Genomic DNA, 13,509 nt, shown 5'->3' with positions numbered 1-13,509 from the left:
AGCACAATCCCATTCACCACCTGCTATCCATGAGTTCTCACTCTGATGATCACAGTGGTGTTTTGGATCTCTATGGACTACCCTCTATTCAGAACCAGTTTCTACTAGTCCAGAGTGTTTGTATATATCCTTTGGTTCAGCACAGTTAACCTTGTAAATAGCATTAGATCCTTGCAGTTGATCATCATGTGTCAACTTCAATGGATTAAGAAGTATTTAGCAGACTGGTATACTTCTGGGTGTGTCTGTGAGGGGGAAAATCCATCCCAGATGTGGGTGGCACCAACCAATAGACTTCTAGCCTGTGTGGAATAAAAAGGGAAAGAAGAAAGAAGTGTGACCATTTCTGAAGTGCTAGGGTCTTTGACATTGTCTTCTTTTTTTTTTTTTTTTTTTGATTTTGGTTTTTCTCTGGTACCGGGAACCAAACTCATGACCTTGCGCTTGCAGGCAGGTGCTTTGCTGCTGAGCTAAATCCCCAGCCCCTTTGCCATTGTCTTGAGACACAGGTCTCCATCTTCTTCAGCCTTTAAAAGTAGACTTGCACCAGCGACTCTATAGTGAGCTTCCAGGCCTTCGACCTTCTACTGGTGCTGCATCACTGACCTCTCCTATTCTGTGGCTTTCATCTTCTTGGGCTGAGCAGCTGTTGGATTCTCCGTCTCTCCAGCGTGCAGATGGCCTGTGTGAATTCTTCAACCTCTAACTCAATAAGCCTGCATAATACATCCCCTTGCATAGTTATACATCTATATTCTATTCATTCTGTTTCTTTAGAGACCCCTAACTAATAAAATACTTAAGGCCCCATTGCCATCCAATCAGGCGCCTTAGCTCTGGAAACTGGGGATCAAGTCTTGCTTTCTACTGGGACAAGGGAATTATCATATGCCAGCCAACTGGTTCTGCTTTTCTAAGAGTTCCTGCACTAATCTCCAAGATTCTGGGGATTTTTTTGGTTTCAAGAATAAGGCTTTTTTTTTCATTGCAGCTAATTCAAATCTAGTCATTACACATTTAACTTAGATGGGTGAATCTTACCTAATACCAACTAGCATGTGTTTGAGGCCTTATTTGTGTCACATTTCTTACAAGTCAAGTGACTTGTCAGCTATTCTTTGCCAAAGATTAATTCACCCTTTCAGCAGTGGAATAAGACTGTTTTGAGTCATGGTGCATTGCCATGTTTTTTCCCTTTGGGAAGAAAAACCTGGGTAGAGACCAAGAAGAGATTTTTCTTTAGTCTCAAAACTTTTTTCTTTAAACTCTTGATTATGGTTTAGAATAGTTTGCATATTTTAAAACTACATAAACAGGATCATATAGTATGTATTCTTTTTTGAATACTTTATTTTGGCCTGACTTTGTGGAGCCATAGTTTATTCCTTTACATTGTTGTAGTATTTTATCATACTGTTTTACTTACTTTTCTTGTTGTTGAGACAAAATACCCAACACCCAAAGTTAAAAGGGAAAAGGTTTATTTTGATCACAGTTTGCAGAGGTTTCAGTTAATAAACAGTAGGATGGCACATGGCAGAGAAGCAACAGTTCATGAAGGTGGAAGATAGCAAAAGGAACAAGAGAAGAGCCAAGACTCTGTCCCTTGTATTGTATGGAGGCTACTTGCCCTAGGATGGTGTAGTACTCACACCCATAATCCTAGCATTGGACCTTGAATCAATCACAAACTCTAGAATCAGCCACCTATAAACAGCCCCCCTGACTATATAAGGCTTTGGGGGTGCATCTAGACACAAACCATAAGACATAACGTATGTCCTGTAATTCTTTATCCATTTTGCTGTTGATGGGTGTTAGGTTGCTTTGTTTGGGATGATTACGCATGATGCAGTTACAAATATTCTTGTTATGCTGGCTTTTTTTTTCTCTACAACTCTTGTTGACAGCAGAAAACAGCATCTGGTGATTTGTCAACCAAAGTGATGCCAATTTGTAAATTAAAATGTCATCTAGTGACCCTTTTTCTTACGTATTTTTTGTATAAGAAATTTTCTGTGAAATATCCTTCCATTACTTAAACTTTTGTTTTGGCCATCTTCATTTAGTTTGCATGAAGTTGAAAATTAAGGCATTTTTAAAAATTTTACTTCATGCCCATTTTGTGGCAGGGTTGGGGGAGGCGGCAAATTTGATTTGATCATATAGTAGTAAATTCTAACGCAAAATTATACAAATTTTCTTGTAAACAGTACCAATTTTACTTAGGGAACATTTTCTTTCTAGTCTGTATTTCAGTCTAGAAGAAAAGGTAATGAGTAGAACAAATTGCCTTGTTAAAGGATTATAGTGCTACACTGTCTGAAGTTAGCACCTCTTAGACTGAATCGTCTGTCTAGACTACATGTATTACAAGTCTGTATGGCAAGACCATGTGCATATCGTCCCACTGTAAAGCGACTTCAAAAATATGGGAACACAGTTAGTTATTTTTACACAGTTCTTTTTGGTTTTGTGTGTGTGTGCTGTTGCTTTTTGACAACAGTGTTTTGTTTTCCTCAATGAGGAGTGTTGCTCATTTGTGAGCTTTCATTAACTCAAAGTGAAATGGTTAAAAATATTTATCCTGTTAGAATAGGCAGCATCTTTTTAACAACTCATTGAAAAACAAAATAAAACTGGCTTTTAAGATGACTTATACTAATCTACATTGTTTACCAAGCTCTAGTGCTTTAAGAACACTACTTAGGGGGCTGGGGATTTAGCTTAGCGGCAAAAGCGCCTGCCTGGTAAGCGCAAGGTCGTGAGTTCGGTTCCTGGTACCGGAGAAAAAAAACAAAAAAAAACCAAAACAACAACAACAACAAAAAAAAGAACACTACTTAGAAAAGCAAAATAAACTTGGTTTACATTTTTTTAAAAAAGAATATTCTTGTACATGTCTCCTACGTACATATGTGTGTGCTTCTCTACACTGGTGGTTTTCAAAGTGTAGTCCCTGGACTAACAGCATCAATATCATCTGAAAATTTTTCTTTTCTTTTCTTTCATTTTTAATCTTATTTATTTATTTATTTGATGGGGTCTTGCTATGCAGTTCAGGCTGGCCTTGAACTCGTTATATAGCCTAGGCTGGACTCAAATTCACAGTGATCTTCCTGCCTCCTGAGTGCTCGAATGATAGGTGTGCACCACCATGCCCAGATTCATCTGAGAATTTCTTAGAAAGGCAGCCTGAGGGTCCAGACCTATGGAATTAACAACTCACAAGGCAAGTCTCAGTAATCTAACCTTAACAATCTCTTCAGGTGATTTTTTTTTTGAGACAAGGTCTCACTATGTAGTTCAGGCTAGCTTTGAACTCACTATGGAGCCCTAGCTGGCTTCTCCAGGTAATTATAATGCATGCTGAAGTTTGAGAACCCATGGTGTGGGCTCTGGACCTATAATTTGAATTGATGAACCACAAGGTATATGTATGTTCAACTTTAATGACTAACATCAAATTGTTTTCTAAATTAATTGCACCAATTTATACTCACCCCAACATCATATAAAAGCCTCCGCTGAAACACTTTTCAGTACTTGGTGAGTTTGTTTTTTAAGTAGCAATTCTTTTGGGGCATAATGGTATATCATTATCTTTATTTGCATTTCCTTGGTGGCTTATGATTTTGAATAACTTTTATTAAGTTTTTATAGATCATTTTCCAAGTGTGTGTAAAAGTCTCTTGCCCACTTTTCTGTTGGCTCACATGTGGTGTGTGTATGTGTGTGTGGTACTGGGGATCGAATCTATAGTAGGCAAATGTTCTACCACAGAGCTACATCCACAGCCATTCATATACTTACTTACTTGTTTCTTTTATTTTGAGACAGGGTGTCACTAAGTTGCCCAGTCTGGCCTGAAACTCATGATCTTCTTGCTTCAGCTTCCAAATAGCTGGTTAACAGGAATGTGCACCCTTGTCTGACTCTGTTTGTTTTTAGACAGGGTTTCCTCTGTAGCTCATGCTGGCCTTGAACTCACTGTGTTGCCCAAGCTAGCCTCAAACTCACACTGCTCAGGCTGTCCTCCTGCCTCAGCCTCCTGAGTGCTAGGATTAGAGGCATGTACCACATCAGGCTCTACTGGATTTTCAAAAATCTTTTTTTATTGATTTGTAGGGCTCTTTAAATATTCTGGATATGAGATCTTGATAGATCTATGAGTAGCAGATATATTTCATAGCATGTGTTTTCTCTTGTACTCTCTTAATGATGTTTGCTGATCAGACATTCTGAATTAATTATATCAAATATGTTAGCGCTTTACTTTAGTGCTTTTGTTTCTTCTTTAAGAAATCTTTTCCAACTCTGAGTTCATAAAGATTTTCTTATAGTATCTTATAAGTACTTCAATGTTTGACTCCTTTACATTGACATATAATTCAACTAGATTCTATTTTTGCGTATGTTGTAAATTGTGACAGTTTGGGTTTAATTGTCAACTTGATTGGTTTAGAACCTGTGTAGAAAAGGTTACAGTAAAGCACACTCTGGGTGTGTCTGAGTAGGTCATAAAGACCTGACCTTGGGGATTATATCTGGTCCATGGCCCTTCCTCTCTGGTACTGTTCTGCTGATCTGCCTCCTAGCTGCCCCGAACTAAGTATCTTTGATCCTCCATGATATTCCTTCCTTGGAGCCAGCTAACTATGGGCTGAATCCTCTGAAATCATGAGCCAGATTAAACCTCTTCCTTTGAGTTATGGGTGTTGGGATTTTGACCAGCAAAGAGAAAGCTAGTTAATGCATCCTTCATCTTCTAACTCTTCCTATCATCTTCCCTCTAGGTAGGCATATTTGTCTCCAAATTTTCCCTTTTAATAAGGATGCCAGCTACTTTGGAATGAAATCCATGCTAATGACACCATTTGACTAATTAAATCTCTAGCAGCCTTATTTCCAAATAAGGTCACATTCTGAGGAACAAGAGATTAGAACTTCACTATACCAATTTTGGAGGTGATAGAATTCAATCCATAATGACTGCCAAGGCCTACGAACACATCCTTCATAATATCTCTCATCAGTGTCCTCTTTTACTCACATTTAGGTGTTTGTGTGGCCTATTCCATCATTTCTAAACAGTTCTCATCTTTCTCCTGCTCTCTAACCAAAATCCTTTTGCAGAGATGTGAGAATACTCTTAAGCACAACTTTCTCTGTCATTTCTTTGCTCTAAAACCTTTAGCGGCTCTTCATTGTCTAATATGATCCAAATCATGCAGTGTGGTCCTCTAAACCTACTTTCCTTTCAAAAAGTTCCATTTTTCCTACTCATTTGCTCTATTCCAGAATTATCAGATTATTTAATTTTCTCTATACCTTTTATCTTTCCAACTTCTACCACTTTGCTCTGAGGAGGGAGTGTTAGAAGGGTCAGTTTATGCACCAAAAAGAAGAACTTAGATTTTTAGGATAGGACTGACAAAGTGAGCTGGGTTTGGTGGCCCATGCCTATAATCCTAGCACTCAGGAGGCCAAGACAGGAGTACTGCCATAAATTCAAGGCAAGCCTGAACTACATTGTGAGACCTTGTCTCAAAAAACTGAAAGAAAAAAGATTTATGAAGTGTTTTGGTGATGGGGCACTTATATGATGAGGGAATAGCACATACAAAGGGTCAAGAACATAAGCCAACTGGATATAATTAGGGATGAACTGCCACAGCAAATAGGATGATAGAATGGGGAAAGGCACCATAGCACTGAAAAGGCTGATGAGATAAAAATCTGAGTGCTCTGTGGGCCAGAAAGTTGCTTGGACTTCTCCCTATTAACAAAAAGTTAGAAATTGATTGTAACCAAACTCCATGTAGTAAACAAAGGAGATCTCCCAAAGGAGATAGGAAGGTGGGCATAGGTAGTTTGTATGGGATATGGTCCCAGAAATCCCAAATGAGGGACAGGAAAAGTCAGTGTGTATTAAAGAAGGAAAGGAAATAGCATTAGGTGTGGTGTTAAACAGATTATACTGTAGACAACTGGATTGAACATCAGGCATCCACTGAAGAGTCAGATGGAATATCCCTCAGAATCATCCACTAAGGTTTGGAGGAGTCTGGGATATTTTTGCACTAGATTTAGTCTTTCACTGGTTGGGAGTTGCCTTTGGGAACATCAAACCCTAGGTACTTCAGGACTGCCTGCAGTCCGGTGAGGCACATTCTGCAGCTTTGTAGGAACCCAGCAGGATGAGAAGCAAGATCAGGACTTGAGGAGGGAAGGTATCAGCAGGTATAGAAACTGTCCACCTGTTGCTATGGGTGGAAGGCAATCTGGGCCATTAGATATCAGTGCATATCCTCCCAGCAGATACCTGGGTGAAGCTACGGCACATACAGCATACTTTCCTGACCAGTCTTAAAGGTCTTTCAGGGAAGAAACCAAATATAAAGGACAGAAACAATGAAGCACAGGTATGCCCGTCAGCTTTCTACTGCTGGGACAAAATACCTGACATGCATACCTTAAAAGAGAAAGTTTATTTTGGGTCATGGTTTCAGTCCATGGTTGACTGGCTCCAAGGCAAAACCTCACGGCAGAAAGGCAGGGGAGGAAAGCTTCTTAATTCATGGCATCCAGAAATCAAAGAGGAGGGGAAGATCCAGAGACAAAGGAGCCAGGGACTAGATACAGCCTGCAAGGTCACTCCCCCATGACCTGCCCAGACACACACACAGAAGTGTGCTTTACTAATCTCCTAGATGTCTCTCAAGCTAATCAAGTTGACCATCATGATTAACTAGCTCCATAGCATTTGAAAATGGACAAGAAAGAAAGGTATATGGGGAAGGGGATGGATGAATAACAATAGCTAATAATTTGATGGCAAGTAGGAACAAGTGAATATGACTTTCCTTATAGGATAAGGTATAGTTGGGTTCTTGAACACAAGTCTAAGGGTGAGGGCTAGCACAGGGACATTACTGAGAGTTTGTGTTACCAAGAATTAGTTATATTTATCTGGGCTACATAATTGAGTAAGATGTAGTGTGGTCATATCCTAATTCCTTGAAGCAACTCAATCTTGACATCTGGCTGTTTGTGCACACTTATGCATTTCTAATGAGTATGAAAGTGCTCTGGAAAAAAATAAAGCTCAGCAGGAAGGGAAAAAAAAAAGGCATCCTGGTATTTGGTTGGGTTGATTTTCAGCTACCAATGGCAAAGAAGTAAGAGCCATCAACAAGTGCTTGTACACTGGGAGCTCAACACTGCTCTTATCTGCTCTGCTGATCATCAGGAACACAGTCTGTTGGATGGTCCTGGCAGGGGCTTTAATGCTGAAGGTGGAGACTGTCATAAAACAGCAGCCTCTAGGCTGGTCTGGCATGGAGGATAGAAAGAATGACCAGGGGCAAATACAGAGCCCATCTCTTCATGACATGAAAAGATGGGCAAACAGCCCACACAGTGCGGCCAGGGTATGGGTGGGGAAGGCTGCCATTCCGGCTGTGGTACCCCCATGCTTTCCTCACTTCAGGAATGGTTGGCAGAAGGAAAACAGGACAGAAACAAGCCTTCTACCAGCAATGAAACCTGTGTCCTCCCCACCCCACTAACTTCAGACCCCACCTAGTCTATCGCCACACAAGCTCACAGAAAGCGTTTGCATGAAAATCCATTTTAATGGTCCAGACTTGAGTCATCCAAGAACTGCCCCTCTGAAGGGCAATAGGGGGGCACTGGGGCGAAGAGGCTTCACACAAGGTCTCAATCAGCGACCAGGTTGCGGCCCACTGTGGGGAATGGCCCAAAGAAGCCCTAATAAAGAAGAAAAAAGGCATTTGGAGTCAGGATGGTGGAGGTGGCTCTTCCCTCCCCTGCCCCTTCCTCAAAGCTTTCGGTGACAGCCTGACTTGAGGAAGCCTTCCACACAGTGACTCAGGCCTCCAATTGACAGCCTGGCCCCTCGACTCTCACTTGCAGTTCCTCCACCCCCTGTGATTTTCCCCTGGGCTGGGGAATGGCTGTGCCTTTTTTGCATTTCTGGAAGTACCTGAAAGCACAACAGCAAGCAGCTCCCACAGGGAGGTCTCTGTCTCTCAGCTCTGATTACGTTGCCCCAGCAGCTACTCCAGGTTACATAGGAAGCCCAGCTGCCACATTAAGAAAAGGGAGCCTGTTCCTTGGAAAGCAAGAGGGGCTAGGACTCCCTGAGGTGCTGGCTGCTGCTAAACGGAGGGCATGTCCAGCCCCCCTACCACAACCAAATCCAAGCCACCTCCATCTCCCTGGCCCAGGAGAGGTGGATCATTACAGGCCTCTCAGTTTTCACTCTTGCTCATGTCACCTTGTACTTCCTTCCTTATATTATCCGTAACTTCCTTATATTATCTTGAATAAAATCCAAATCTCTTACTATGGTCTGTGAGCCCCTGCATGGTCGGTCCTTGGCCTACTTCTCCAGTCCCATCTTCTTCCACTGACTTTGCTGTCTGTTCCTCTAACATGCCCTGGTACCCTTGTCTCAGAACATGGTTGTAGTGATGTCTGCCTGGGATGCCCTTCCTTTAAGTCTTCCCCTGGCTATCACTTCTTACAATTTAGGTCTTAGCCCCATCCCCAAGACTTTTTTCAACATGAAGGTTGTTGCTTGGAAGAAGTTCCCACACCCCCAAGTCCTTAAGAGGAAGGAGTGGAGCTATGCCGGGGAAAAAGATGGAAATCAGGAGACCTGGATCCAGTCTTGGTTGTTGCTTGAACACTATGTAACCTTCAGTAGGGCCCATGGCCAGCCCAGCCCCAATTTCTTATTTATGAAGATAGGTGGTTTCCCATCTGGCTTCTGGATTCTGAAGAGTTTGAAGATTCCAGAGAGATGACTCCAATCCTTGCCCAGATGACTCCAATTTTCATGGGACAAAGGCAGAACCTAAGTGTGAGGCCTCTGGGTTGTGTTCCCCTTTACCAAGGGAGCTTTGCTATTCTTTGCTATATGCAGGGGAGCATATGGCACAAGAGGACATTTTAAAGAGCTTTTAGCCCAGTTATGAGAGCTCTGAAGTTTTCAGGATGTGTTTTTAATTCATCGATGTTGCACAGCCTTGTAGTTCATCTTTTCCATAGAGGCTCCCAGCACCTACCACATGCCCCATGCCTCTCCCCTCGTACAGATGCCTATAGGTAGCCTGTGAGATACAGGGAAGCAGAGCTTCTTTTTGGCTGGGAAAGAAAAAACTCTTCTGCTTATTGTTCTCACCCCAGTATCCACTCCCATTTTCATCTCTGCCTCCTTCATTTAAACAGGTCTTTGGTAATTCCACCCTCCCAGGAGAAAGCAATCTCTCACTTACCCTGGCATTCTTGGTCACCTCTTGTTTCAGGGTCTTTGAAACCACTTTGGAGGAAAAGCACTGGTCTCTATTCACTTTAGGCATTGGGCTCTGTGAAGAGAAAAGCCAAGGGTCAGGAAGGAGGCAGAAAAGAATGAGAGGGAAAGCAATGGGCTATAATGTCAGGGCTTCACAGTTCTTGGGAAGACACAAGTCTCACCTTGGGCACTAAGAGTCGAAGTTTCTCCTCTTGCTTGCCCCTGGAAGAGACAAGGATGACAAGTGGGGCTTAGGCTTACTAACGCCTCCACCACGGCAGGTTTAATGAATTATCATAGAGTTGTACTCAGCTGACCCCAGCTAGGACCTCCAAAGCATACTCTGTGTAGTGCCCTTGGTAACAACTGCTTGCAGTTTCGGTATTCATTCCTTTCCTGTTCTATCTGCCAGAGAGTATGGACCAACTACAGGACTCACACACCTCACTCCTGTGGTTTTAGGAGGGAGAACTGCCTCCCCACACTTCAGATGTGGACCTTGGGGGTAGAATCTGCTCATGTGCTCCATATTTTGGGTCATCAGATCCTGAACGATGTCATCCTTCCAGAACAGACCTATAAAATGAAAGAAGAGGGTGAGTTGACACTCAAGACACTGTCTGACTCCAGGAACCAGAGCAACTTCTTACTCAAGTGCATAAAGGATCATATTTTGTGGAGATAATTAAATGAGACAGTCTATAAAAGTTGCTTAGCTTAGTGCTTGGCATGTCATATTCAATAAGCATGATGGTTGTAGTTTCTGCTGATACATCTGATGATATGGTGAGCAGTAAATGAAGTTAGAGATGCAAAGTGCTTAGAAAACTCTGCAGCAGCAATTCTCAAGCTCCAATGTGCATTAGAATTTTTGCAAAGCTTCTTGAAACACAGATTGTTGTTCCCCCTAACCAGAGTTTCTGACTCAGTAGGTCTGAGGGTAAAGATTAAGAATTAATGTTTCTAAGCTGTTTTCTGTTGACACTGGTGTTCAGTGGGGGTGTACTTTGAGAATTATCATTCTAAGGCATTGTACACATTTTAGGCATTGGAAGCAGTAATATGAACTCAAGGCAGATTTTCTATCTGAGTCTCCCCCTCATTCACAAAACTCTGCTGTAAGGAAGGTTCAGCCATCTGTCTCCAATAGACTCTCTCCTCCCTTGTATTCCTCCCCTCTGTTTGTCACACAATTTCCCCAGTTTCCTACTTAGAGGCTGAGATGTGTACATATTCTTCTGGCTGAGATTTTAATTGTTCTCTGCTCTAGAAACATTCAGTAGTGCCAGTGCTTGGGACTAGCCCCAAGGAGTTGGATGCTAGCGTCTTCCAGGATTTCTTCTAGAAGCTTCTGCTGGGCTCTTCCAGGATGTTTGAGACAAACAGCCCACCTAGCCTTTAGTACCACTCCTCTCTTACCCTCTTTCCCACTGAGATGAGTGACAAGAAAGTTTCAAGTAGAGACATCCAAAGAAGAGAAACACTGTCTTCAGAATAGACAACTCCTCACAATCCTCCTCTACTCTTGAGCAGGCTCCAACCTCTGTTCTCCAGCTTTACTTACCTTGGGGTACAAGCTGGTGGAGTAGAACTTGTAGGTGACGGAAGAATGGAGCAGTAAATCCTTTCAGGGGCCAGAGCTGCCCCACTTCTGCCTGGCCTTGCCCATCTAAGGACAAAATAGTGGTGTCAGGAAAGACCTTGCCCAAAAGCCTTCTGTATACCAGCTGAAGAGAAGGTGCTAGCTTCCCCCATACACACACACTGGCATTCCTGGATATCTTGGTTTCAGTCCTCTATAGTAAGCTCCTTCTCCGTCTTCAAATCCTCCTTTCTCCCTCCCTCATTATTACTTGCCCTGCCCTTCAGCCCCTGAGCCTCATTCACCTTTGGCATCAACTTTCAAGTAAGAACCAAGCTTGGGTGAGCCGTGGCTCAGAAAGCTACTCATATGAGATGGATAATCGGACGGAGAAGTGGAATTGCTTCTCGGCCTTTTGGCTAAGATCAAGTGTGGAGAAGTGGAGCACAGGGAAGCAGGTGAGCTGAGCTTAGGGAAGACTTTGAAGCCAGGAAGGATTGTGAAAGAGGACTGGAATCCTCAGAAGGAGAAAGCGCCCTCTCGTCAGTATTTTCAGATGATTGTTTCTAGGATTGTCCACCCCATACCAAAATCCAAGCTGCTCGAGTCCCATATATAAAATGGCTTAGTTAGTTATTTGTGTATTAGCCATTAATATTCTTCCATATACATTAGGTCATCTCTTGATTATTTATAAAACCTAACACAGTGTAAATCTCAGTAGTTACTTCACTGTAGCATTTAGGAAATAATGACAAGGAAAAAAGTCTGTACATGTTCAGTGCAGACAAATATCCCCAGGTATTTGTGATTCTCAGTTGATTTCATTTGAGGAAGCAGAACTACGTCATGTGGAACCGCGGGCACAGAGGGCTCACTGTACTGTTATTTATAGGGCTTGAGAGTCTGGGTGGTTCTTTGTAAGCCACAGTTTTCCCTGCTGTACAGTGGGGAAGAGCAAGGGTCAAGGAAGATAGCTCCTAATATGAAGCACACCTCCCCTGTTCCAGATAGATGGGGCCAGGCTGGACAGCCCATTTTTTTCTATAGTGGAATTACCACTTGTCCGTCTTGTTAGTTTTAAAAAGAGGGAATTCTCCCTAGTCAAGGGAACAATTTCCTGCCCTCGAGAAGAAGTGGAAGCTCCAGCTCTCTACCGAGAAGGAACCGAGCTTCGGAAAGGCGAAGTAGTTCTCAGGGGCAGAGCCCCTACACCAAGGAAACAGATGGCGCTGTCCGTGGTACTGAGAGCGACTGGCACTTCCCACCAGGCTTGGCGGTCTTCTCCCCTCCGCCCCGCCTAACATCCGCCAGGCTTCCTCCCACAGTTCTTTGCGAATCCTCCGCACTGGCTTCTACACCCAAGAATCCGATAGGGTTAGTAGGAGTCGGAGCAGGAGTTTGCGCTCAGCTCCTTAAATGGTGGGCGCAGGGACGTTTCGAGCCTGCGCAATTGGCTCCCACAGTTTAAAAGTGAGTCAGCCTCAATGGCGCAGAGCAGAGAGGGAGGAAGAGGGAAGGTCCCTTCCCCCTTCTTTCTTCTGTTTTATTCCAGCCTAGTATTCCCCTCCTTATTGGGAATCAGGTCACAGTTCCCAGGCTTTCGACTTATGACTAAGCCTTCCTTTTCCCTCCTACCAGGACCCAGATGCTGGAAGACTAGCGCTCCTGGTCCCCGGCGAATTCCTAGCCCCGGTCATCTCCTCCCTCGACCCTCAGCGCGTCTGGCTTCTCCTGTAGCCGCCCTCTGCCCGTCCGTCTTCCCAACCTCCTCCCGAATACCCAATCTTCCCTGTCCCGACTCCTCTTAGGTTCAGACGACTTATCCCGAGATCTATGCCTCTTTAAGATGCTGTCTACGCTTATCTCTCCTTATGCCCACAAACACATTATTTTCCTTCTTAGTCTCCTAGTCTTGAGGCCCCCTGACTGTTTTGCTCACTGACCCTGCCCGCACCCACCCACCAGATTTCCTTCTGACCGTGGGGACTAATGTCGCTGCAGCACCCTGGGCAGCTGTTCAGCAGCACGAAACAGAGGAGCAGCTGGAGGCCCCCGGATCCCCCAGACCACAGTGGGCGCTGCATTCTCCTGGGGTCCTCGCGCTCCTCCCTCGCCTTAGTCGCAGTGAAAGTAGCTACAGAGGCCGGAGGGGTTGTGCTGGGCGGTCGCTTTCCACCCGCTAGCTAGCAGGATCTGCAAAGCCCTCCTCTGCAGCGGCCAATAGCGAGCAGGCCCTGCCCCTGGGACACCTCCCCAATTCCTCCTCCCCCTTAGGCCACCTTCCATCCTGCACCTTTTGGAATTTCTGGTCCTACTCCTTTCTGACACAAGCTCAGTCCCCAAAACCACCGCATATACTCCCAGTCCCAAGGTTAGAGAAGCGAGCTGCGTGTAAGGTGTGGGCGGGCATTGTGCTTACCTCATGGGTTCGTTTAAGAAATATGAACTGTGAAGAACAGTAGGCACTCAAGGAATTTAGTTGATTTTTATTATTCTTGATGTTCATTTTATCCTCATGCACCTAAAACCTTTACCAATCATATGGAGTTGACCTGCAAAACACATTGCCCATCTATCTACATTTTTCTACATTCACTACCAC

General features: G+C 43.8%; 1 protein-coding gene across 1 annotated transcript; it reads right to left on the bottom strand.

Annotated features, from left to right (window-relative positions):
- Nucleotides 1-7,617: 7,617 nt before the first annotated feature.
- On the bottom strand, nucleotides 7,618-13,108 carry Resp18 (regulated endocrine-specific protein 18). Its single transcript, XM_005395532.1, has 6 exons — nucleotides 12,886-13,108; nucleotides 10,887-10,991; nucleotides 9,766-9,898; nucleotides 9,505-9,544; nucleotides 9,306-9,395; nucleotides 7,618-7,773 (listed from the first exon to the last, which is right to left on the bottom strand). The coding sequence occupies exons 1-6, from the start codon at nucleotides 12,989-12,991 to the stop codon at nucleotides 7,723-7,725; spliced, it is 525 nt and encodes a 174-aa protein (XP_005395589.1). The 5' UTR covers nucleotides 12,992-13,108; the 3' UTR covers nucleotides 7,618-7,722.
- Between the last annotated feature and the right edge of the window lie 401 nt (nucleotides 13,109-13,509).

The sequence above is a fragment of the Chinchilla lanigera genome, unplaced genomic scaffold (genome assembly GCF_000276665.1).
Source record: "Chinchilla lanigera isolate Chin_1 unplaced genomic scaffold, ChiLan1.0 scaffold00052, whole genome shotgun sequence".
Classification (NCBI taxonomy): domain Eukaryota; kingdom Metazoa; phylum Chordata; class Mammalia; order Rodentia; family Chinchillidae; genus Chinchilla; species Chinchilla lanigera.
Note: the sequence above shows the minus strand (reverse complement) of the source record. Positions and strands in the feature narration are given on the sequence as shown.

Excerpts from the sequence above, each read along its gene's own strand:
- Resp18 (XM_005395532.1), bottom strand. The coding sequence starts at position 12,991 with ATGCAGCGCCCACTGTGGTCTGGGGGATCCGGGGGCCTCCAGCTGCTC. Across the intron at positions 10,992-12,885 it reads CAGCGACATTAGTCCCCACG|ATGGGCAAGGCCAGGCAGAA; the intron begins GTCAGAAGGAAA and ends TTTTGTCCTTAG. Across the intron at positions 9,899-10,886 it reads CCACCAGCTTGTACCCCAAG|GTCTGTTCTGGAAGGATGAC; the intron begins GTAAGTAAAGCT and ends TTCATTTTATAG.